Genomic DNA, 26,197 nt, shown 5'->3' with positions numbered 1-26,197 from the left:
TCTTGCAAAGAAAATTAGCTTTAAGATGCACATTTAAGACATTTTATTGTTTAAATGACCATTCAATCAAAATTAAATTGCTTTATTTACATTACATGAGTGTTACAGTGAGTTAAAGTCACTGACAGTTTTTTTTCCCAAATTGCTTATAAATATTACAAATAATTACACAGAAACAGTGAGCAACACACATTGTATTAAAATTGAAATTTCAAGTAGAAAACCTGATCTAGTATTTTTCAGTAACACTTTACAATGTGTCATTTGTTAATATTAATGTATTAATTAACGTGAACAGACAATGAACAATACATTTATTACACTGTTTATTAATCGTTGTTAATGTTAGTTAATAAAAATACAGTCGTTCATTGATAGTTCATGTTAGTTCACAGTGCATTAACTAATGTGAACAAACACAACTTGTGATTTTAATAATGTATTAGTAAATGCTAAAGTTAACATTAATAAATGCTGTAGTAATAAACTACTAATGTAGTTAACTAATGAACCTTATTGTAGTGTAAAAAATACTCCAATGTATTTACATTTTACAACATTGAAAAATCTTTTTTTTAAATAGTGAATACGACAATAAATAAAAAGACAAAGACTTACCAGAATATTAAGTGGGCTTGTTTTGTTCAGATGTACTTTTTTAACATACTTACTAGTGTTATTGCACCAGTAAATCACTTTAAAAGTCAACAAGGGCAAGTACGGGTTTGCTATTGAAAAATATTGATCACTCTTGCATGGAAAATGAGCTTTAAGATGCACATTTAAGACATTTGTGGCACATTTGTCTGGCTCTGAGCGTGTATTTGCCACATGGTGCCCCCAGACGTGGGCTGTTGTCTGAGGGTGAGATGACCAGACTGCTCGTTTCTCCCGGCTGGCTTCAGAACAGTGACTGTTAGGTTAAGGGGTGGGCCGCTTTGCTTTTAACTGGTGATAGATGATTGCAAGGGTGAGGTCTCCGACACTCTGCAACTGAATGGTCCATTGGCAGCCATTGTTGTGGACAAACAGCGAGATAATCCCACAAGCCTTCTCTCAAATCTGCAGTGATTTAGAGCTTTCTCTCAGCCACCTGATCTCCTTTAATTTCATAATATTCCATTAGGCACATAAAAAGCAATTACAGCTATTTGCATTGCGAGAAGAGAAGCACGCCGCACCTTTCGTGTTTGCCGTTCTCTCATTAACGAAAGCAACAGGATTGAATACATCACCGGGAATGATTACGTCGCTCATGTTCGCACTGAAATCTAATCCTCATTCTTGCTCCCCTCTTTTGAGCTCTAATATACTTTGCAGCTCAGGGCGATTGTAATGCTCTGGAACATGTGGCTCCATTAGAGGGATAAAAGGGTGGTTGATAAATTGTCCTTTTAGTCCCTTTCTTTGACTCCACAAATTTACATTATCTAACAGGGAACAAATGAAAAGGGCCTGATTAGTGTGGAATGAGTTGGAAGAGAAGCCATTCATCTTTGTTAGCATCCCCCTGTGTTCTTTTATGTTGTGTTTTTACAAGGATGGGAGCCAGTGTGCTTTTCCCATTCGACAGCCCAGCTCATGGACTGACAGAGTGGTCATCACTAACGCTCTCTCTCAGTGTCCCCCTGAAACAGGAGTTCAACACTCTGAATGCTGGTGACTTCTGAATAACCTCCTGAGGTAGTGGGAGCTCACCCTTAAATGACCCCTCACTCTGAAGAGATCTTGGGGGGCGTCGAGGGGTCTTCAGACCCTCTGCTAGCCTTGTGGGCACTGAGCGCTTGGAATTTGGAGAATTTTCTTTTTCCCCTTCTCCAAAATCTCAAAGGCCATGGTCAGCAGATCTTGTACTAAGCAGTTTGTTGGCAAAGAATATTATGATAATCTCCTGACCCAATAAAACTGCAAATTAGAATGCTAGACTACAATAATTACTTGGTGTTGATAGGTTTAATGAAAGCTGTTTCGACTATTTTACACTGTTTTTATTATTGTTTAGAAATGATATATGATTATTTATTTCATTGAAAAACTCTTCATTATATCTGCTTGCTTTTGCTCCATATACTATATTTAAGTAATTGAAAACATTTAAATAAGCATTAAATTAAATTAAATTGCTTTGTTGAAGCTACATGAGTGTTGCAATGAGTTAAAGTCACTAAAAAACAAAAAAATGTTGTGACAGTTTTTAAATTTTCAAATTGCTAGTAAATACATGATCCTGGACCACAAAACCAGTCCTAAGGGTTAGGACAGGACTATATTTGTCTGAGATACAACTATTTGAATATCTGACACCTGAGGATGCAAAAAAATCAAAATATTAAGAAAATCGACAAAATCTGTCTAAATGAAGTTCTTAGCAATGCATATTACTAATCAAAAATTAAGTTTTGATATATTTATGGTAGAGCATTTACAAAATATCTTCATGGAATATGATCTTTACTTAATACCCCAATGATTTTTGGCATAAAATAAAAAATAAATTATAATTTTGACCCATACAATGTATTTTTGGCTATTGCTACAAATATACCTATTATACATATTACAAATAATACAAAAGTGAATTAAAAGTGAAATTTAAAGGAAGTTTTGATTGTAAAACATACTTTAATTTATTTACAAGTTTGAAAAATATTTTTGTAATAGTGTATAAGACAATAGAAAGGAGAAATATTATAAAAAATATAAAACATTTATTTTAATACGTTTTAAATCACATTCATACAAAAACAACAACAAAAAAGAATTATTAAAAACGAAAACAAAGTAGCATATTACCAAAATACTTTGTATGATAGTTTACAAAAAAATAAATAAATAATGAAATATTATTTCAGTATTTTTATTTTAGTAATTTTCCTGAATGTTAAGAAAAACAGTATGCTATACGTTTAATTTCTCTAATTAGTATACCTCTAATTTCGCAAATTGTACAGGTTCAGTAGGCTGTCATTGGGAGAGGTCTGTCCCTCGCCACCCCCTCGGTGGGGCCCCAAGTGTGCGCAGCGAATCCTCAGTCAGATCGCGGACAGCAGCGGGGAGATGCTGCCGTACAGAACGGCCAAACAAGACACTTTACAAGAAAATTGGACAGTTCTTTCGCATTGGTTCAAACATGGATAATAACGACACATATCTGCATCTTAGTAAGTGCTTCGTAGTTTTTCGTTTATTAAATTCCCGGAAGTCGTGGTGTTTTCTTTCCAAGCCTGTGTGTTTGAGTGTCCCCCCATGCCGTGTGTTATCTGAAGTACGGATTCTTCAGACGGACTTTGTACGAAATGCTCATAAATTGTACGTGCTTGAGTTATCGGCGCAGTCGGTGTCATGTGTATTGACTTGGAACCAGTGCCAATGTTAAAATCAGGTGATAAAGATTGTGCCTCTCAGTCAGGGTCAGGGGTTGGCACTTTAATTGCGGTTATGTAATTTATAGCTTTCCAGAGCGCCTCTTGTTAAACTGTTTGCTGTCGAGTAGTTATTAATGGCTCTCAGTTGGTATCTGGAAAGCAGTGTGTCGTGGGTTATTTATTTGTTTATTTATTTATTTATTTATTTATTTAGCAACAGTTTTGACTCTTAGAAGGTGTGTGAAATAACCGAGAGCTGCCGCGAGCTGGATCAACCACTGACGAGAATAGATGATCAGAACAGATTTTAACTAATGTGGAAAATGTTTGTTTATTTTCTTGTCACTTACGAACATTTACATTTGGCTTAGTCATCAAACCAAGAGGTAATGTTACTGGATAAGTCTGACAGATAACCAGGATTCTCCGTGTTCTTCTGCAACTTAACCCAGCATCCAGTTTTATCGTTTCATTTCTGTAATCAATTATTATACGTTTATTTTAGTGTTGAAATGTGTTTACACGCTGTGTTTGTGTTATGTTATGATGGAATTCTTCGTCAATTCCTTGTAGTATTAGCGTAGTAGCGGTTGTGAAATGGATTAGATACAATTATGTCAAGTGAAGTAACGTTATTTATCATAGTTTAACGACTAAAAGAAGACGTTATTTTAACCACCATGAACGACATGTTTAATTTACCTTGAAAAAGTCCAAAAATATATTTTAACAATACTGGTATGAACGACCATTCTAAGAGAGTTTATTGCGTTCAAGTTTGTGACTGAGGCAACTCATTTGTGACCCTGGACCATAACACCAGTCACAAGGGTCAATTTTTTTTGAAATTGAGATTTATACATCATCTGAAAGCTGAGTAAATAAGTTTTCCATTGATGTATGATTTGCTAGGATAGGGCAATATTTGGAAAATCTAAAATCTGAGGGTGCAAAAAATCTAAATATTGAGAAAATCGCCTTTAAAGTTGTCCAGATTAACTTCTTTGCAATGCATATTACTAATCAAAAATTACGTTTTGATATATGTGCAGTAGAAAATGTACAAAATATCTTCATGGAACATGATCTTAACTTAATATCCTAATGATTTTTGGCATAAAAGAAAAATCGATCATTTTGACCTGTGCAGTGTGTTTTGGCTATTGCTACAAATACACTTGTGCTGCTTAAGACTGGTTTTGTAGTCCATGGTCACATTTGTCCTCTATCTTTTGTTAAAACGACTTAACCAGTATGTATTAAACTGAAATATTATCTATCACCTGTACAGCCATTAATTTAGCTCTCTGGGGTCAAACTGTGTGGGCATTTCTCACAAAACTACGGGCCCAAGCTAATGCTTGTCACAGCACATGACATCTAGCCTGGAGTCATTTTGTTGCCTTCATTAACACCCTCCTTGTTGTGTTTATTAATCTCACCCCAGATGCTGTTGTTATTCAGAGACAAATTGTGGTATATGTCTATTTTAAGATTTTATCAGCCACTAAATGAGTTGTGTGTGCTCTAATGTCAGTCGCTGCCTCAAGCTGCGTAATTTGCGTTATGCTCGTGTCATTTCACGCAAGCAGCATTTTTTTTACACGTATGGCTTTAACAGAGTCTTGCTAAAAACAGGCATCTTTAAAGTAATTGTACAGTTTGTATATGGCATTGTTGTCATGAAAATGTTTATTTTTAATTATTCATATATTAGTGGTTTATTATATGTTGCACTTTATTATTATGCTATTTTTAATATATATATAACAAGAATTTGGAAACACAGTGCGTACAGACCAAAAATTAAACAAAAAAAAAAATACTGTGTTTGAATAATATATCTATGACAAAGTTGTCGGCGATTCTTCCTATTGTAAAGTCATGCAGTGTGAAACCCCCTGTCGCCCATCCATCGTGCAGTGTGAACACAGCAGCGATGGAATGCTACCCCAGATAGTCATGCAGTGTGAAAACATCTGTGACGCGATTGCTTTGAAAATTGTGCAGTCTGAACTCGGCATAAGGAGCACAAAAGACCGTCAGACTTCTTCTTAATAATATGCATAATAAAATTCCAAGAAGGCTACAGCTGCAAAGAATTTCTCTTAATTTGGAATGGACAAAGCATACTACACCTGACGATTCACGATTTTGTGTATACTGAAAGAGAGAGGCCTTGACGGCCTCATGTTCCAGTAGTCAGTGAATACGAATAGAGTGCATGATGAACACATACAAGGCCAGTGTTGTGTCTTGGGTGTTTAAAGACTTTTTTCTCCTATTTGTTTGAGGTGGTCTTGTTAGATAAAGCTGCCATATCCTATTCCACCTTCACTGTTGCAACTCAATGCAAGTGTTTTCCGTCTCATGTCCTGAGAAGAAACCTTACAACCATTGCTAAGACTGACCTCTCATCTGTGTGTTTGGTGTTGAAAAAGACTCAACATTTCATTGAAAGCTTAGGGCAAGAATTGTTCACAGGTTGAGAAACCTTTACCATTGATCAAATCTGTTGGGATTGGGCATACATTAGTTTGCATTAAATGTAGACTGTAGCTATTCTAGACCTACACAAAAACACTGGAGCACAGAATCCCTGATCCTTTAGATAACATTCAGTCCGAAAAAGCAATGGTGAGCACCGTCAACACAGGCCTGGTTGTTATTCAGCTTGCTAATCTAATTGACAATTTTTCTGCCCCAGTTATGACAGTCTCTCCCAAGGACAGTCTTAGAGAAAAGCCATGTTCCAGATCACTCACCCCCATGCTCTTGGTTGTGTCACTCCTGCTCCAAGGTCATTCCTAGATAGAAATGTATTTCAATAGCTACTTTACTATCGCTCTCTGTATTATCTATTATTATTTTACATATAGTGATTGATAACCTGTCATTCAAGATGTTTTATTAAACACTGTCACAAAGCCAAATCAGCACACATTCCTTCTCTGACATTTAGGACTAAACCTTATTATCAGATTTTTGGCTTGCATCAATAAAGCAGTTCCCCTGTGAGCCACGGGATGATAATCTCTTTAATCTGAGTAGGTAATCCAGCATCAGTCCGCCACACATCCCCAGGGGAATTGTTCCATCCAGCTTCACCCCCTTTTTCAGCAGGATAACAGATACTTGAGGAGCCAGCATAGGACATCTATCTTCCTGAAAAGATAAACAAACAAATTAACCGACTGCAGTTTGTCAGAATTGCATAGCAGGTCCTGGTGGTGCCAAAGAACAAATCAGAACAAATTAACATTTTCATGGCAATTTGTAACTCAATTTGCAATCTCATTGGTAGATTTGCAGTTTAAAAGTTTACATCCCCTTGATTCTTAATACTGTGTTCTTACCTGAATGATCCACAGCTGTGTTTTTTTTTTTTTTTGCTTAGTGATAGCTGTTCATGAGTCCCTTGTTTGTCCTGAACAGTTAAACAGGTCTCACAAATTCTTTTTTGGTTTTCCAGCATTTTTATGTATTTAAACCCTTTCCAACAATGATTTTGATATCCATTTTTTCACATGCTCACTGATGCTCCAGAAGGAAACACCATGCAAGAGCTGAGGGGTGAAAACTTTTGAACAGAATGGAGATTTTTCTTATTTTGCCTAAATATCATATTTTTTCATTTAGCACTGCCCATCAGAGGCTACATAAGATAGTTACATGTTTCCCAGAAGACAAAATAAATTAAATTTACCCTAATCTTCAAATTAAATGCTGAAAAACTTAAGAATTTGTGGGAACTGAAGGATTTTTCTGAAGAACCCTCGTGAACAACTATCACTAAACAAAAAAACACAGCTGTGGATCATTCAGGTAGCAACACAGTATTAAGAATCAAGGAGATGTCAACTTTTAAACTTTTATTTTCTTTTGTGGACTATATGTAAAAAAAAAAATGTTTGTATGATCCCTCTTATTTTGGTAACTGGACTTTTTAGAAAAATAAAAAACAGTTTCCGTACAAATCACATCATACAAATGCATTGAAAATTGCTACATTGTAAAAGAGTTATATTTTTTCATGAGATTGGTTTGTAAAAGTAGTCCAGTTTGACTTGATGAATTCTTCTCTCTTTGAAAACTAGTTACAAATCAAATAGCCACAATTTCTTAATGTCCTTCATACAAGGTCTTACTACATGCTTGTAAGTCACAATGTGCTCTGTCCTAGAGTCAAGGTTTCCTTTTTTGAGCTAGAAGTCTGTGTGTTTGGGTTTAAACACTATACAATAATCTCAGGGTTTGTTTCCATGCATTTTCAAATTAGTTTGGGAAACGTACCTGAATTTCAGCCTAGTTTTCAGCCTTATTCTTACAAGCCTGATTTCAGTTATATTTTACATTTTCATGATAAGGACTCCCAAAGAGTCTTGTTTAAAAGACTGAGAGTCTTTAAGATTAATTCAATGGTTTTTGAAATGGTTCCTAAAATTATCTATCTAGATGACCTACAGGGCCACTATCCACTATTTTCTTCTCGTAAGAGTGGGCTTCCGGTCTCATTTGCGTTCCAGTTATATTCAACCATATCCAGCTGTTCAAAACAGCTCGTTTTGCTGCTTAATATTGCAAATTGGTGTGTCTTACCGTATTTAAATGTATTACCCTAATTATGAGAACACTGGTTTGTAGTGCAAACATTTTTGGGGTTTACTGCACGTTGTTATTTTTCTTGTTATTTTCCTATAGCAGATAATGAACTGGAAGTCTCACCCATAGTCTTACTACCAGATACACACTACATTATAAAGCCCTTGAGTCCCTTGTTTGTTCTGAACAGTTATACTGCCCACTGTTCTTCAGAAAAATCCTTCAGGTCCCACAAATTCTTTGCGTTTCCAGCATTTTTATGTATTTGAACCCTTTCCAACAAGGATTTTGAGATCCATCTTTTCACACTGAGGACAACTGAGGGACTATATGCAACTATTATAGAAGGTTCAAATGCTCACTGATGCTCAAGAAGGAAACCAAGCCGGGGGTGAAAACTTTTGAACAGAATGGAAATGTGTAAATCTTTCTTATTTTGCCTAAATATAATTTTTTTTTTTACATTGTAAATTATATTATATTATAAAGCCACGCTGGGTTTAATTGTGGTAACAATACACTTCTTAGACATAATATGTACATTCCACAACCCTATTGAAGCATACATAGCATGTGGCTTTACATGCAGCCATATGGTGTTCTGTGCTACACAAGCTTATTGAAAATTTGGATGATTGAGTGACTCTATTGATCTTCCATAATCTCCACTAGAGCAAATTATTGCTTTTTATAGAGATTTGCTGAATTATCAACAAATGATTAGGCTACTTCTATTCAGATTAATTCCACTCAAAGGGTTAGTTTACCCAAAAATGAAAATTCTGTCGTTAATTACTCACCATCATCATAGTTGTTCATGAGTAGTCCCACAAATTCCTTGGTTTTTCAGCATTTTTGTGTATTTGAACTCTTTCCAACAATAACTGTATGATTTTGAGATCCATCTTTTCACACTGAGCACAACTCAGAGACTCATATGCAACTATTACAGAAGGTTCAAATGCTCATGAATGGAATATGCTGCCTTTGGATATCAAGGTATTAAAAGATTGTGAGGGTTTCAGGTTTTCAGACTGTTTTTAGATAGGGTGTCTTAATTCGTATAAGGAATTGTTTGATTTGTTTGTTATTTTAGGGGTGAGTTCATTTTTTGATTAAGATTTCCCTTTTCTCTCTTTTTAAAGCAAGGACCACAATGGAAATAAGTTAATAAAACTTTGTGTTATCTTTGACAAGAAATAACAGTGAATTGTTACTTTTTGTATGTACCAAATAAACTCAACTCAACACTGATGCTCCAGAAGGAAAAACTGCATTAAGAGCTGGGGTGTGAAAGATCAGAGTAAATTGAACTTATTTTGTCTTCTGGGAAACATGTAAGTATCTTCTGTAGTTTCTGAAGGGCAGTACTAAATGAAAAAAAAAAAGATATTTAGGCAAAACAGGGAAAATGTACGCATCTTCATTCTGTTCATTCTTAATGCATTGTTTTTCCTTCTGAAGCATCAGTGAGTGGTCAAACCTTCTGTATTAGTTGCATAAGATTCCCTCAGTTGTCCTCAGTGTGAAAAGATGGATCTCAAAATCATACAGTCATTGTTGGAAAGGGTCCAAACACATGAAAATACTGAAAAACCATAGAATTTTTGGGACCTGAAGGATTTTTCTGAAGAACAGCGGGCAGTTTAACTGTTCGGAACAAACAAGGGATTCATGAAAAACTATCATTAAACAAAAAACACAGCTGTGGATCATTCAGGTAACATTAAGTGCATGTAAACTTTTGAACGGGGTCATTGTTTTCTCTTGTGGACTGTATGTAAAAGTCTTTTATGTGAAATGTCTTATTCAGGTCAGTAATAAATAAAAAATAACATGCATTTTGTTATTCCATCTTACTTTGGTAGAAAATAATTTACATTTGCAGATTCTGCAAGGTGTATGTAAACCTTTGACCTCAACTGTATACACTGATATCGGTTAAGCATTATAGAAGCTAATAATGTTTAAAACAAACTGCTTTATAGCAGTTGTCTGAGGCTGAAATGGAAATGGCTACTCTTAAAATCTCTTTCAGAACATTGGCACAAACTCTGCTGACTTGTTAAAACTGTTTTGAGGACTCTATTTGGATATCTGATCTCCAACCAGCTCGAGTGAAAGAAAATGCCAGAACAGTGGCTTTGAACATGCATACCCAGTCTGTCCAAGGATAGATGTTCCTTGTGATCAGAACATGACATTTAGAGGTCATTAATAGCCCAAGAATCTAGCCAGGGCACGGAGACCACTCTCCTCTTAAGTATGGGTGCTGAGGATAGCTTTTAAAATGTTCCCACTGGTCATCCAGGGCATTACAGGACATGTCACAGTGACAGCCATTTCAGTGTGAGGAACAGGAGGCATCACAACAAAGACACTTGGAAAGCAACCACTCTATCATGCCTTTAAAATACACTGAGAGTGAGTGAAAAAGCGTTATTGGGATGATTTGACTGACTTTGGACTGAGTTTGTGCATGTGAAACTAAAATGTTTGTATTGTGAAGGTGTGGTGAGGATCTAAATGCATCTCCTCTTAATACTGCATGATATTTGGCTTCTATTTTAAGATTTATAATTTATCTTAAAATCAACATTGCTTGATAGTTTAGTTATGCAGTTTGTTGTTCATTTTATCTTTTTAGTCTCAAGTCTAGTCGACCATTTATGTTTATTTGACCAATCAGGTTTTTCAATGCCAATATGCCTATTAGTTTATATAATGTATAATTAATTGGCATGTGTACATTTTCAACCAATGAGCGAGAGACCCGAAACTTGATGTTTGTCTGAAATTCGTTGTGTGATGATCCATGAGTGCTCGCAGTCACTCACTGTTTTGACCCATACTACTGTGCAAATGCCACCAACCATTACTGCCTTCGTTGACACGGCCACCAGATGTCTCACAGCATTTCTAGAATGAAAATGCCAAACTGTCACAGTGCATTTTCTTTATTTATGTAGTAGATGTGTATAGAAGATATTTGTGAAGCATTAACTACTCAACCATGTATTTAAAATGTTAAGGATTATTAGTTCATTTTAATATAATATTTATATTTTCAAACAAAAAAGCAATACTTTTTTAAAATGTTAACATAATTGTGGAATTCTAAGATATAAAAAATAAGACTAATCCCCTATTTCTGTTCTCAGGTTCTTCTTTGCAGGTAACACATGGTCACCTGAGCTCTCCTCCGTCCCAGCCACCTCTCAGCTCCATGGTGTCCCACCATCACCCCTCCATCATCAACGGTCTAGGGTCGCCATACTCAGTCATCACTTCCTCCTCCCTTGGCTCACCTTCAGCCTCTATGCCCACAACTTCCAACATGGGCTATGGAGCACTTAACAGTCCACAGGTACAGTAGAGAGAGAGATGGAGAAATGGTGTATATGGCAGTCCTTCTCAACTAGGGCCAAACATTTGGAATAATTAAGATTTTTAAATGTTATTATTACAATTTAGAAGAACTGTTATCTTTTTTTATATATATTATACAGTGTTTCCCACAAACGAACACTGAATGAAAAAAGCAGACGGGCTGATTCATTCTCTGCCAGCAGGTGGCGCATTTGGAGCAGCAAAAATAGAGGCTCCAAATAACGGCTGTACACAAAACAGTGCTGCGCTCACAAACGCTACTTTATCACGCATTATAGGAAAGATTAAATGAAAATGACAATGAAGCTTTTGTAAAGATAGTAGGTTCCCTTCAAAAGTACATTCATATAAAACACCCGCGCCACGTTTTGATTTTGAAACATGCCGTCCGCATGTTTATTCAATGTTTATTCATGTTTATTTGATATTGTGGTGTGCTGACACAAATAAATCAATGTATGGAAAACACTGATATATTTAAAATATAATTAGTTGTAACTAGTTGTAATTGGTGTTAAAATGGCCAACGATCAGCATTCTCCAGCTAAAAACTGATCGGGCAGACCAAACCATAAGTCATAGAGACGTGAAACTTTGAGAGATGGTAGTACTCAGACTGTCTACAACCTCATCAAGTCTCAACCCCAATCGGCCTGATGGAGGCGCTCTACTGGCCAAAAACTCCTAAACTGTTAGTCGCAGGCAAAGTACCTAATATCGTTGGAATCTAAATTTTCTGATAAGTTGCATACTTTTTTGAACTAGTCCTAGGTTTTTCACCCAATCGGAACCAAACCAGTTCAGAAAGATTCTAATGGTGCGTTCACACCAGACGCGACTTGCGTGAATAAATCACGCTATTCGCGTGTAGTTGGATGCTTGAACATTTTAAGTTTACTCGCTTCATTCGCGCGTGAAATTCAATTCACAACAGATGCAAATTTGCATCATGGGAGGGGCTTCTGCCACTCGTCAGCAGGAAAGTATTTGTAAATTACGGCGAACAAGCTTTAACTAGCTTGTAGTCTCATATGTATATATACATAGCTCAAATTGAGTAAAGAGCGTTTTTTACAACTTACCACATTGTCCGACCTCCTCACTCACTTTCTTCCAAGCAAGATCCTTTTTATTCCTGTTGCTATGAAAGTACGAAGATGTATCGTACAGCTCCGAGTATCCACATACAGCGACGATGATTCTGTCCTCCATTGTTGTTTCGGATTTCTGCCTCCGTCACTACTAGAGCAAGCTCCTGATTGGTTAATGCGGCGTGAATTTTCGCCAAAATTTAGATTTTTCAACTTGAATCACTTTTTCAATTTGCGCGAATCACATTTACATGTTAAGTCAATGCAAAGATGCGATAGACCTCCCTGCGGTGCGAAATGAGCGTTTCGAGCGTTTCAAATGCCCGAAACGCTCATTTCGCACCGCAGGGAGGTCTATCGCATCTTTGCATTGACTTAACATGTAAATCACTCTCACTTAACACACGATTCGCACCTGGTGTGAACGCACAATTAGGAGAGTGAATATCAATAATTATCAAAAAAAAGTTTCAAGTAACTTTCGACTCACCTTCATGAAGGGATGCCAAAACGTTCGTAAGGGCCCGAGCCGCTTTTACTAAAACACCTATAGTAACTCTTGTAAGGAAAGAGATATTTTCGCCAAACTCAGAACATGTATGTAAGAACTCAATCTGATTGTCTATTTATAGTGTATGGGGCAAGATGCTTCAGATTCTAGAGAGCATTTGATTGGAAAGAATTTAGATGAGATGCTGAAATGCAGGGTGGTGTCATAAAAACCGTCTATCCATATTAAACCTTAAGGCTAATATGAGGTGGGTCAGAACAAACGCGTGGACCTGTTTGACTCATGGTCCTAGAGGTCTGTGAGAAATTTGATATCAGGCACTAGGTGGCACGTAGTATTTCACACAATGTTTCACATATACACAATATCATATCATTTCTCACTCTGAACAATTTTGCCTCTAGAATCACTGCTGTCAATCAAACCATTCATTAGATATTTGTCATTATGTCAAAAAGCTACTTTTTAAACTCATCTAAGACGGTTCGTCCATTTTTCACCAAAACTGATACACAAAAAAAAAAATTATTAAAAGCTTTTTGATAGACTGAACGCACAAATGAATTTGATGAAGAGCTTGCCAAACTGGACATGAGGCTATATCTCCTCAATGATTTATCGAATTCAGACCAAACTTTTAGTTTGTTATGACAACCGTGTCCTGAGGTTACCTGCATAGTTTCTGGCATAGTGCCACCTACCTAGTCAGGAGATATGAAAAATGCAGAATCAGTCTAAGGCTGTAATTCTGCAATGCTTTGGCATATTGGCAAAAACGATGCGTGTCTCATTGTTACATAAAATTGGGAGCAGCGCCACCAGTTGGTCAAAACTTTAAATCATTTGGTGATTTGGTCATGTATTTTGTGGTAATTTAAATTATTTTGTGGTGGCAAAGTCATTTCAATTCACTGGTTTAAAAGAGTGGGAACACTGAAGAACAATCCTGAAATTAAATGTTTCCATAATTGTAGTTATTATAGTTACTTTTTACACATTTACAGAAACTAGGAGTGTTCATAGATTAAAATAACAAAACTTGTACTATAGTAGGCCTTTCAGTAGTCTCCAGGCGCCAATCTTCAGTTGACAATCAGGCGCCTTGGAGTCAAAAAAGCTGAGAATCACTGGTCTATGAGACATTGTAGTGTTCATATCACAAGACTGAACAATAAGTCTGCTAGATTTTAACAGTAAAAATGACCAGACATTTAATTATTCATAAACTATCCAACTATTTCAAAATGATCCATTCTCATATCCTCTCTAATAGAGAACTACTCCCAGGTGTTTAATAAGCACAACCTTTCCCTTTTCTTTGCTTTGGATCATTAGTGCTATTTCACGGAAGAGATAGTAGGGCAGCCATGCTTCCAATCAGAGAAACTTTCACTGCAAGAGCGAACCAGTGAGGCAAATGCAGAATGCTCTTTTAATGCATCTCTCCTTTCCTCTGCAGGGCCTCCCTCTAGCTCGAGGGAGAACAGCCCATTCAGTTTAGTCTAGCCTAAAAAGAGCTAATGTAGCGTGACGGACAGCCCTAGTATAACCTTGGCTCACATGGAGAGAGATATCATTGCGTTGAGGCCGCGCTACAGTGGGCACAATATGCAACACTTCAAGAAAGCTGTGGAAGCCTGCCATACTATTAGCTGTAAATAGCATCATGTGTGAATGTCTCGCCTGAAAGTATGGACGCCTGACACCTCTATAGAGGAACGCTGTGGTGAACGAAGGCCAAGAGCTCTGAATAATATATGGGCTATAGGCAGCAGATTAAAGGGAGTGAACGTGAAGGTGGCTGTTGTGTATCACCTTCCGAGCATCTTTCTGCCTCACTGAACAGCTCAGCGTTTCAGGATAGTGCTCTCACAAAATGAACATGTTTGTGTGAGTGTGAATGAATGACTTGCATTTAGCATTTAAAAGACTCAGAATGAACATTTCTGCCTGTTAATGTCAACATGAAGTCAAATTTTACTTCATGCATGTTTCTGGTCTTATTAAGCATATATTATTCCAAATAAAAGAAATTGTCTTTATAATCTTTCATCAGAATGTCATATGAAGCAAGCTTCCTTGTTTGCTTGCGTCACTTGAATATAGTGCTGTCAAACGATTAATTGCGATTAATCGCATCCAAAATCTTTTTTTTTTTGTTTAAATAATAATATATACATAATAAATATACACAGTACACACACATATTATGTAAAAAAAAAAAAAAAAAAAAACTTTGATTTTGGATGCGATTAATCATGATTAATCGTTTGACAGCGCTAATTGAATAACATTCTACAGTTAGGGTTAAGGTTACTCCTTTACCTAATTTCGTCAAAAAAGGACCAGCCTAATAAAAATTCTATATTATCACCAGCTCTTAGATTTAGTAGCATTTAACTTGTTTTCCTTCAATTAGCACAGGTTTTGTATTTCTTTTTGGAACTGACTATGGATTTAAGCACCTCCTTACTCTTACTCCTTACTCTTTCCTTACCCTGAACAACTTTGCCACTAGAACCACTGCTGTCAATCAAACCATTCATTAAATATATGACATTATGAAAAAAAACTACTATTTCGAACTCTTCTTAGACAATGGTCTGTATCAATTTTGGTGAAAACCGGAACGATTTTGGCAAAACTTGAGGTGCGTAAGCTTAGATCAATGAGGCCTACGATCAGTTTCAAAAAGAAGTACAAAACCTGTTCTAATTTAAATAAAACTAGTTGATAAGAAAGACCGAATCTAAAATTTGGTATTGGTAAGGTGTTTTTTATAGGCTGGTCATTTTAACCTTGAAACACCATAAGTGAAACAAGGCTGGAAAATAATCCCAAAAAAGTACAAATATTGTACATGTTTTTTGGGGAAGTTGTTCTATACTGTGTGAGCAAAGTCAGTAAGTTTTAGTCCAATGTAATACCATTAACTAGCATTTTCAGGAAAAAGAAAATTCTGTTCTTGTCAAAATGACAAGAACACAACATGAGGGTTAAGTGATGGGAGTACTACCTGACAAGAAAAAGTGCACTTTAAATAGCCGAATGATGCACTTATTTAACAGAAAATATGATATGTGGAATATTGGACACTCTGTTGCAGCTAGATGACAAAATAACCTCATTTAAAAGTAAATAGTGCAAAGTATACATACATAGTACATCATTTGGGACACAACTATAATCATGAAAGTGTACTCTCTTTGAAAACAAACAAGTGACCTTATTTCATTAATATTATATTATCTGCAGTTTTTTTTTTCTTTTAAGATTTGAAGTACACTACAAGTGTGCATTCAGTACAATTAAGCACTTCTTTTTTTACAAGGGAAAGCAAGTTCACATTCAGGTCTGACTCTATTCTGCTAACGTCCACTTATAACTATCCGATCTATTTCAATAAAGTCTCAAGATTGTTAAATGTGACCCTGGACCACAAAACCAGTCATAAGAGTCACTTTTTATTTGATATAAATAAATGTATGATATGTTAGGGTATGACAATATTTGTCAATATTTGAAAATCTGTAATTGAAATATCCGGAAAATCACTTTTTAAAGTTGTCCAAATTAGGTTTTTGGCAATGCATATTATTAAACAAAAATGAAGTTTTGCTTAATGATTTAGGATAGATCATTTTGACCCATACAATGTATTTTTGGCTATTGCTACAGATATACCCGTGCTACTTAAGACTGGTTTTGTGGTCCACGGTCACCAATTGTCAGAAAAACATCAATTATACAGCATTTATGCAGCAGATTTGTTGTTGTGTATAATGTTTGAAGGCTGAGATTAGTACACTAAATACTGCTTCTTTGCCAAGTTTGGGGAAAGAGAAAATTGTATCAAATATGCAGTAACAATCACAGAGCTCCTAGCTTCATTAAAATACACATTGTATTTCACAAAAAGATCAGCTTTTTAAAAGACTCCATTGATCCGTTGGGGTTTAGCTGGTTTGTTTTCAGTTTCCATTCCCTGACCTTTCTATCTCTCTCTGGGCATGTGTGTCTAATTCTATAACAGCCGCCTGACCTGTACTTGAACATGATCTTGTTTCGCTCATAAAACTTGTCAAGTATGAACGTTTGCTGCCCTCTACTGGTAAAGACAAACTTAATTTACACTGACATTATAATTAATGACTTTATATTTAAGTTATATATTCTCTCGTTTCCGTATTTTACATTTCAACCCTGTAAACATGGCAATTGGGAACTATATATGTCTAATAAGGCTCATAGCGTGCAAAAAAGTTTACAGTAAATTAACATTTCACCTTAGCCAAAGGAATCAAGTCACATGATTCAAAGAGGAAGTGCTCAGGTAGAGATTTGATCGTTTACAGTAGGTGGTGGGAAACCACACACACTCAAACTTACTTTGTTGTTTGTTTCTCTCTCCTTCTCATCTCCTTACAGATGAACTCTATGAACAGTGTTAGCAGCTCAGAAGACATTAAACCTCCTCCAGGACTGGCGGGACTGGGAAGTTACTCCTGCGGCAGCCCGGGGTCCCTTTCCAAACACATCTGTGCCATCTGTGGAGACCGATCCTCAGGTAAATACCCTCATATAGTTGACATACACCAGTGCATGTTTAGTCATGCTGATTCTCTCTTTAACTGGAGCCTGGCTGACATCCTGGAGCTAGTTCACCCTAAATAAGAAATCTGTCATGAATTTCTTTCTTCTGTGAAACTTGAAAGAAGATATTTTGATGAATGCTTGCAACCAAACAGTTCCAGGTTCCACTGAATCCTATAGTATGGACAAATAACACAAGAGAAGTCAATAGGAGCCAAAACTGTTTAGTTGCAAACATTTTTCAAGTCATATAATTTGAAACGACATGAAGGTGTGTAAATAATGACAGAATTTTCATTTGTGGGTGAGCTATTGCTATATTCTTCCAACAGGGAAACATTATGGTGTTTACAGCTGTGAAGGATGCAAAGGCTTCTTCAAGAGGACTATCCGGAAAGACCTCACGTACACGTGTCGAGACAATAAAGACTGCCAGATTGACAAGCGCCAGCGTAACCGCTGCCAGTACTGCCGCTATCAGAAGTGTCTGGCCATGGGAATGAAGAGAGAAGGTGAGTGACTTATATGAAAGAGATTGTCATGAATGACTTGTATGTTTGTGGATTATTGTTTGAAGTAATAGAAATGTTCTGTGTGTACAGCGGTGCAGGAAGAAAGGCAGCGGGGTCGGGAAAAGAGCGACACTGAGGTGGAGTCTAGCAGCAGCATTAATGAGGAAATGCCAGTGGAGAAGATCCTGGACGCTGAACTTGCAGTGGAACCCAAGACTGAAGCTTACATGGAGTCCAAGACAGGCAACTCGGTGAGACATCTCATGAAGTTTTGTAAAAAGCAATGTGATGTCCAGTAATATTATAATTTAAAAAAATTATATTTTAAAATGTTAAAATGTTATTTATCCCTGAGATGGCAAAGCTGTATTTTCAGCAGTCATTACTCCAGTCTTTAGTGTCACATGGACCTTCAGAAATGATTCCAATATGCAGATTTTCTGCTCATGAAACATTTTTTATTACTATAAATTTTGAAAACAGTTGTGCTGCATGAAAGGATTAGATCACTCCTGAATCTTTCTTCAGTCAAAAAGAAATTAAGGTTTTTGAGGAAAACATTCCAGGACTTTTCTCCATATAGTGGACTTTAATAGGGGTTCAGCGGATTGAAAGTCCAATTTGCCATTTCAGTGGAGCTTTAAAGGGCTCTACACGATCCTAGCTGAGAAACAAGTGTCTTATGTGCGACATGGTTGGTCATTTTCTAAAAAAAAAAAAATAAACATTTTATATCACAAATGCTCATCATTTTATATCACAAATGCACTAGCTCTGTGAGGCGCATCCGCAATTTCACGCATTTCGGTTAAAAAAGGTAGGGTAAAAAAGGTCATTTTTTTTAGAAACTGATCATTTCGCTAGAAAAGACTCTTGTTCCTCAGCTGGGATCGTGCCCACTGTAGTCGACTATATGAAGACAAATCCTGGAATGTTTTCCTCAAAACCTTACTTTTTTTTCGACCAAAGAAAGAAAGATATGAACATCTTGGAGGACATTGGGGTGAGTAAATTATCAGGAAATTTTAACTAACTAATTTTAACTAACCCTCAATATTTTTGTTTTTGAAGAAAAAGTTCAAAAGAACAGCATTTATTTGAAAACGAAATCATTTGTAACATTATAAATGTCTTTACTGTCACATTTGATTAGTTTAATGTATCTTTCCTAAATAAAAGTATTATCTAAAAAAACTTTATTATTATTATTATTATTAATTTTATTACTATTAATTATTTTTTTAAACAATAGTGTACCAGTGAAAACCAATAAGAAATTAGTTACTAATATTAAATAAATATAACTTTTTGCTGTAGTTTCTTAGTATATTATTTGTTTTATTTTACTTTTGCAGTTATTGCTTCTCAATTAAATTGATTTTGTTTTAAAGGAACACTCCACTGTTTTTGGAAATAGGCTCATTCTCCAACTCCCCCCGAGTTTTACAGTTTTGAAATCCATTCCTGTTCTGGCGATATCACTTTTAGCATAGCTTAGCATAGATCATTGAATCCTATTAGACCAATAGCATCGCGTTCAAAAATGACCAACGAGTTTCCATATTTGTCCTATTTAAAACTTGGCTCTTCTGTAGTTATATCGTGTACTAATACCGGCGGAAAATATAAAGCTGTGATTTTCTAGGCTGATAAGGTTAGGAACTACACTCCCATTCCGGCGTAATAGTCAAGGAAGTTTGCTGCCGTAACACGGCCAAAGCAGGCGGAATAATATCACACAGCGCCTCAAATTAGTTCCCAGCTAGGTTTGCATTTGCACATGCCTGCTGCGTCCATATTACGTCAGCAAACTTCCTTGACTATTAAGCCGGAATGGGAGTGTAGTTCCTAATCTTATCGGCCTAAAAAAAACGCAGCTTTACATTTTCCGCCGGTGTTAGTACATGATATAACTACAGCGATGCTATTGGTCTAATAGGATTCAATGATCTATGCTAAGCTATGCTAAAAGTGATATCACCAGAACAGGAGAACGGCTGAATGGATTTCAAAGTGTGAGTGTTCCTTTAAGGATGAAGAAACAAGATTTCTTACAGTGCATTATTATGGTCTTTGTCGGTTTGACAAGCAGGATACTAAATCAGAAGTTCTCAACTTTCTCTAAATTAGATCTCAGCACTGTCTAAAGAAACTATTAGGATATTAAAGAGAGATTTTGGGACAGATTTACTAACAGCTTACGCTAGCTCAAACCGCCTTGGCATTAAAATAGTACTGTCAGGATTTAGACACACAGTGAAGAATTAGCACTGAAAAGGTGTGGACACGGTTATTTTTGCACTTGACCATATTGAATACGCATTTATTAGAGCTTTCCTTTTAGACGCAAAATTTACTAATGTTTGCACTTGTCAAATTACTGGCATTTGTGCCATCATGTAACACCCAAAAAAGCATTAAAGGATGTGGACATGATCTGTGTTCTATACGGTGTGCATTGTCAGTAAATTTCCATCTGCGCTTTCATGGTATTATGCTCTAATGCTAATTTGCCCTGTTTAGTACATTTCATTTCCCTATGTTCAACACTTTCATGTGTGCATATTTCTGATTCTCAGACGAATGACCCAGTAACCAACATCTGCCAGGCTGCAGACAAGCAGCTCTTTACTCTTGTTGAGTGGGCTAAGAGAATCCCGCACTTTTCTGATCTTCCTCTGGATGACCAGGTCATCCTGCTGCGAGCAGGTCAGTATCCCTCTATTCTCATGTTAAATGTGTTCATAGAATTTACAGGCCGCTCTCACTGTCGGTGTGACTATGTGTGTGTGTGTGTGTTTAGGTTGGAACGAGCTGCTCATCGCTTCATTCTCACATCGTTCTGTGACGGTTAAAGATGGCATTCTTTTGGCCACCGGCCTGCATGTCCACCGCAGCAGTGCTCACAGCGCAGGGGTCGGCTCTATATTTGACAGGTAAGGTTACAACACAGAACCCATCACCGCCTCAAACCCTCAATAGATGCCCATACAGTGGTCCAAAAATGATATGGACATGTAAGGCACACTTAAAGGGATAGTTCACCCAAAAATGAAAATGACCTCATGATTTACTCACCCTAAAGGTGTCCTAGGTGTATATGACTTTATTCTTTGAGACGAATACAATCAGTTATATTAAAAAAATGGCCCGGCTCTTTCAAGCTTTTTAATAGAAGTGAGTGGGTGTTTGACAGTTAGCAGAAGCTAGAGATTATGGTTTATAAAATATAGAAATAGAAATTTGGATATTTTTCTCACAAAATCGCATTGATTCGCTTCAAACGGCCTTTATTCACCCGTTGGGGCCGTGTGGGAGATTTTTATGATGGATGGATGCTTTATTATACGTCTTTTGGATGATTGAAAAAGCTATTATAAAGCTTGGAAGAGTCAGGAAATTTTTTAATATACCTCCGATTGAATAATGTCTTAAAGAAGAAATTCATATACAGTCGTGGCCAAAAGTTTTGAGAATGACACAAATATTAGTTTTCACAAAGTTTGCTGCTCAACTGCTTTTAGATCTTTGTTTCAGTTGTTTCTGTGATGTACTGAAATATAATTACAAGCACTTCATTCGTTTCAAAGGCTTTTATCGACAATTACATGACATTTATGCAAAGAGTCGGTATTTGCAGCGTTGGCCCTTCTTTTTCAGGACCTCTGCAATTCGACTGGGCATGCTCTTAATCAACTTCTGGGCCAAATCCTGACTGACAGCAACCCATTCTTTCATAATCACTTCTTGGAGTTTGTCAGAATTAGTGGGATTTTGTTTGTCCACCCGCCTCTTGAGGATTGACCACAAGTTTTAAGATCTGAGGAGTTTCCAGGCCATGGACCCAAAATGTCAACGTTTTGGTCCCCGAGCCACTTAGTTATCACTTTTGCCTTATGGCACGGTGCTCCATCATGCTGGAAAATGCATTGTTCTTCACCAAACTGTTGTTGGATTGTTGGAAGAAGTTGCTGTTGGAGGGTGTTTTGGTACCATTCTTTATTCATGGCTGTGTTTTTGGGCAAAATTGTGAGTGAGCCCACTCCCTTGGATGAGAAGCAACCCCACACATGAATGGTCTCAGGATGCTTTACTGTTGGCATGACACAGGACCGATGGTAGCGCTCACCTTTTCTTCTCCGGACAAGCCTTTTTCCAGATGCCCCAAACAATTGGAAAGAGGCTTCATCGGAGAATATGACTTTGCCCCAGTCCTCAGCTGTCCATTCGCCATAATTTTTGCAGAAGATCATTCTGTCCCTGATGTTTGTTTTGGAGAGAAGTGGCTTCTTTGCTGCCCTTCTTGACACCAGGCCATCTTCCAAAAGTCTTGGCCTCACTGTGCGTGCAGATGCGCTCACACCTGCCTGCTGCCATTCCTGAGCAAGCTCTGCACTGGTGGCACTCCGATCCCGCAGCTGAATCCTCTTTGGGAGACGATCCTGGCGCTTGCTGGACTTTCTTGGACGCCCTGAAGCCTTCTTAACAGTACAGTGGAAAGTTTTTTTTCGGGATTAAGTTAATTTTCATGGCAAAGAAGAACTATGCAATTCATCTGATCACTCTTCATAACATTCTGGAGTATATGCAAATTGCTATTATAAAAACTTAGGCAGCAACTTTTCCAATTTCCAATATTTATGTAATTCTCAAAACTTTTGGCCATGACTGTACACCTAGGATGGCCTGAGGGTGAGTAAATCATGGGCTAGTTTTAATTTTTGTCTGAATTATCCCTTTAAAATGTGTGAATGCAAGTTATAACAAAATACCAAACCATCTTTCCAGTAAAATATTTCATAATAACGTGCGCATGTATAGTATGTACTGATTTTCCGTTCATTGATCATCTGCATTTTCATATGACATTGTCCAATTTATTTACAATTAGGATTGCTTCGATTAGATTTATTTCCAATCGAAAAAATCCAATACATAAATCTAAATACATAATATTGTTTGCAGGGTATTAACAGAGCTGGTGTCTAAGATGAAGGACATGCAGATGGACAAGACGGAGCTGGGCTGTCTAAGAGCTATTGTCCTCTTTAATCCAGGTAAAAACCTGTCCTAAGGCTTTGAACACAACCATACCATTTCAATAAATCTAATCGGACATATGTGCCTTATAAACTTATAATTATTTTTTATTATCAATAGACTAAGGCTGTTGATTTAAAGCGTTTAAAGAAAATAATTAGGCAACACTTTATAATATAAAAGTATACACTAATACACGAGTACTTACAAATTCATTAAAAAACCATTAGTTTATAGTTACTGTTACTGTTTAGAGAGAATTTCCTTTTCAGACAGCAGCTTTCAGTTTTAAGTCAGAATGATGGAATGCATGTGTTCTTATGTTTTATGTAACTGTCCCTTTTATAGATGCAAAAGGATTGTCAAACCCATCAGAGGTCGAGGCATTACGGGAAAAAGTGTACGCTTCGCTGGAGGCCTACACCAAACACAACTACCCCGATCAGCCCGGCAGGTAGTTCCCGCACTGCCACCATGATATTTTATTGATGCAATAGATGCAATCCTGTTCTTCTTTGGCTTGTTATTAGTGTTTACGGATACAGTATGTAGGTCATGCAGGTGAGCTTTTTTTTTTTCTCTTTTCACTCAGGTTTGCCAAGCTGCTCCTCCGTCTGCCCGCTCTACGCTCCATTGGACTTAAATGCCTGGAGCACCTGTTCTTCTTCAAACTCATTGGAGACACACCTATAGACACTTTTCTCATGGAGATGCTGGAAGCGCCACATCAAATCACATGACACAAGTCTTACTACGTGTAAATATCCCCCCAGCGCACACTTAACCCCATTATAACAAAAAGAAGTTCTTATTTTGTACCAAGCACAATGTGAAAAGCAAACAAACACACAAGATTTGTATTGGTATTTTCAAAGAAAGAGACACTGTTGAAGTAAATTGTAAGAGTTATTTTGTACATAGATTTTACCATCTGTGATAGCTGCAGAAACTAAATGTGAAAATATTTAATTCAAAGCAAAACTGTACAAACAGTCACCAGCAAATGAGTTTAGAATTCTGTGAAAATAAAAAAGTTCATTTTAAATGTTTTGTTGCTGCCTTGTTTTTGAAACAGTCTGATATAAAGAAACATACATTACATTACATTACATTACATTACATATACAGTACACTGCTGTTCAAAAGTTGGGTATGTTTTTATGATTAATAAGTTAATACTTTATTCAGTAACAGTGCATTAAAGTGATCAAAAGTATTTATACTGTTACAGGTTTCTATTTCAGACTGTTCTTTTGAACATTCTCTTTATCAAGGATCCTGGGGGGAAAAATGATTATTGTTTCCACAAAATATTAATCAGCCAACTGTTTTCAACACTGATAATTAGAAATGTTTCTTAAGCATCAAATCAGCATATTAAAATGATTTCTGAAGGATCATGACACTGAAGACTAGAGTAATGATGCTAAAATGCAGCTTTTCCATCACAGGAATAAGTTACATTTAACATTTTAACAGATAAGACAATTATTTATTTATTTATAAAATTTAAAAATAAAAAAACTACTCTAAAATATTTAAGTTAAAGCGGGGATAAAAACATGTTTCAGCTATTTGCCTTCAGTGTCATTATTTCAGTATATATAATTATAAAAAATATTTAATTTATTTAACTATGTACTAAACCAACTAAAATATGAATCATTTAATGTGTGTTTTATATGAATCATGAGCCCCATGCTGTCATTTGATATAAGTGAGGTGTCACAATGTTATTCGGGTCTGTCTGATTGTTCTGAATCAATTAATTTGTGACTCACTGGATGGGAAACTACTTTTTTTCTCCTAAAATTAAAAAGCACTTGTAAAGTGTCTGGAGCAGGCAGGAAAGAAACACCATTAATGTGTTTCTCAGCAGGCATGAATGAAATGTGCTTCTTTCATCTGTCTCTGTTGTGTGTCTAGACTGATGGTATTTATGGAACTGAAAATGCATTTTATGTGGCCATGTGTTTTGATAACAATGCCATAACCAATGTGTGATTATATGATTTCTTGATGAAACAGACATATCACAGACTTCACAAAATAGCTAAAAGGTTGTCAAAGTTTTACCTGCGATATAGCTGCATCATAATTTGATCTGATGCAGTGAAATCTGATTTAAACTTTTCCTGCTCACTTGCTGTATTTATGATCATCAGCAGGGCAACGTAATGGCAGAGAATATAACACACAAAACAGATACCAAAAAAAATGTTGATCACTGGATTCAACACTTTAAAAAATAAAGGTTCTTTACTGGCATCAATGGTTTCATGAAGAACCTTATACATCCATGGAAGCTTTCAAATGCAGAAATGGTTCTTTATAGAGGAAAAACACTCTTTAGGTTTTTAAAATGGTTTTCAAAATGCTTCTTTTAAGAACTGTTCACTGAAAGTTTTTTTTGGGAACCAAAAAATGGTTCTTCTGTGGCATCACTGCAAAAACAGCCCTTTGGAGTCTTTATTTTTAAGAGTGTACATATATAAACTATAGTGTTCTACACCCACTAGTAAAAATATCAAAAATTGTGTGGTGTCTGAATATTTTTTGGTTTGACTGTAAGTTAAAATCTCAAAAAAAAAAAAAAAAAAATAGTTTTAGTGTGTTATGACCCTTCACGCATTATTGAGATCCAAGGACTTTCATGTTCCATGAAGATGTTTTGTAAATGTCCTACAGTAAATATATCAAAACTTTTGATTAGTAATATGCATTGCTAAGAACTTCATCTGGACAACTTTAAAGGCGATTTTCTCAATATTTAGATTTTTTTTGCACCCTCAGATTCTATATTTTCAAATAGTGGTATCTAAATATTGCCAAATATTGTCCTAACAAACCATACATCAGTGCAAAGCTTTTCAGCAGGTCCTGACACGAAAAGGTTCAAACGTTCACTGATGCTCCAGAAGGAAACACGATGCATTAAGAGCCGGAGGGTGAAAACTTTTTGAACTTGAAGATCAAGGTAAATTGTACTTAATTTGTCTTCCAGAAAACATACAAGTATCTTCTGTTGCTTCCGAAGGGCAGTACTAAATGAAAAAAAAAAAAAAAAGATATTTCAACAAAATAAGAAAAATA

The 26,197-nt window shown here is 36.3% G+C and overlaps 1 protein-coding gene across 1 annotated transcript; it reads left to right on the top strand.

The window, feature by feature from the left end:
* Positions 1–3,012: 3,012 nt before the first annotated feature.
* Positions 3,013–24,149, top strand: rxrga (retinoid x receptor, gamma a). Its single transcript, XM_073848136.1, has 10 exons — positions 3,013–3,161; positions 11,129–11,334; positions 17,388–17,526; positions 17,885–18,064; positions 18,155–18,315; positions 20,644–20,773; positions 20,868–21,000; positions 23,030–23,121; positions 23,453–23,558; positions 23,697–24,149. Exons 1-10 carry the CDS (start codon positions 3,131–3,133, stop codon positions 23,842–23,844), a joined length of 1,326 nt encoding a protein of 441 aa, XP_073704237.1. The 5' UTR covers positions 3,013–3,130; the 3' UTR covers positions 23,845–24,149.
* The last annotated feature ends 2,048 nt before the right edge of the window (positions 24,150–26,197 follow it).

The sequence above is a fragment of the Garra rufa genome, chromosome 10 (assembly GCF_049309525.1).
Source record: "Garra rufa chromosome 10, GarRuf1.0, whole genome shotgun sequence".
Lineage (NCBI taxonomy): Eukaryota > Metazoa > Chordata > Actinopteri > Cypriniformes > Cyprinidae > Garra > Garra rufa.
This window is presented reverse-complemented; position numbering and strand designations above follow the sequence as displayed.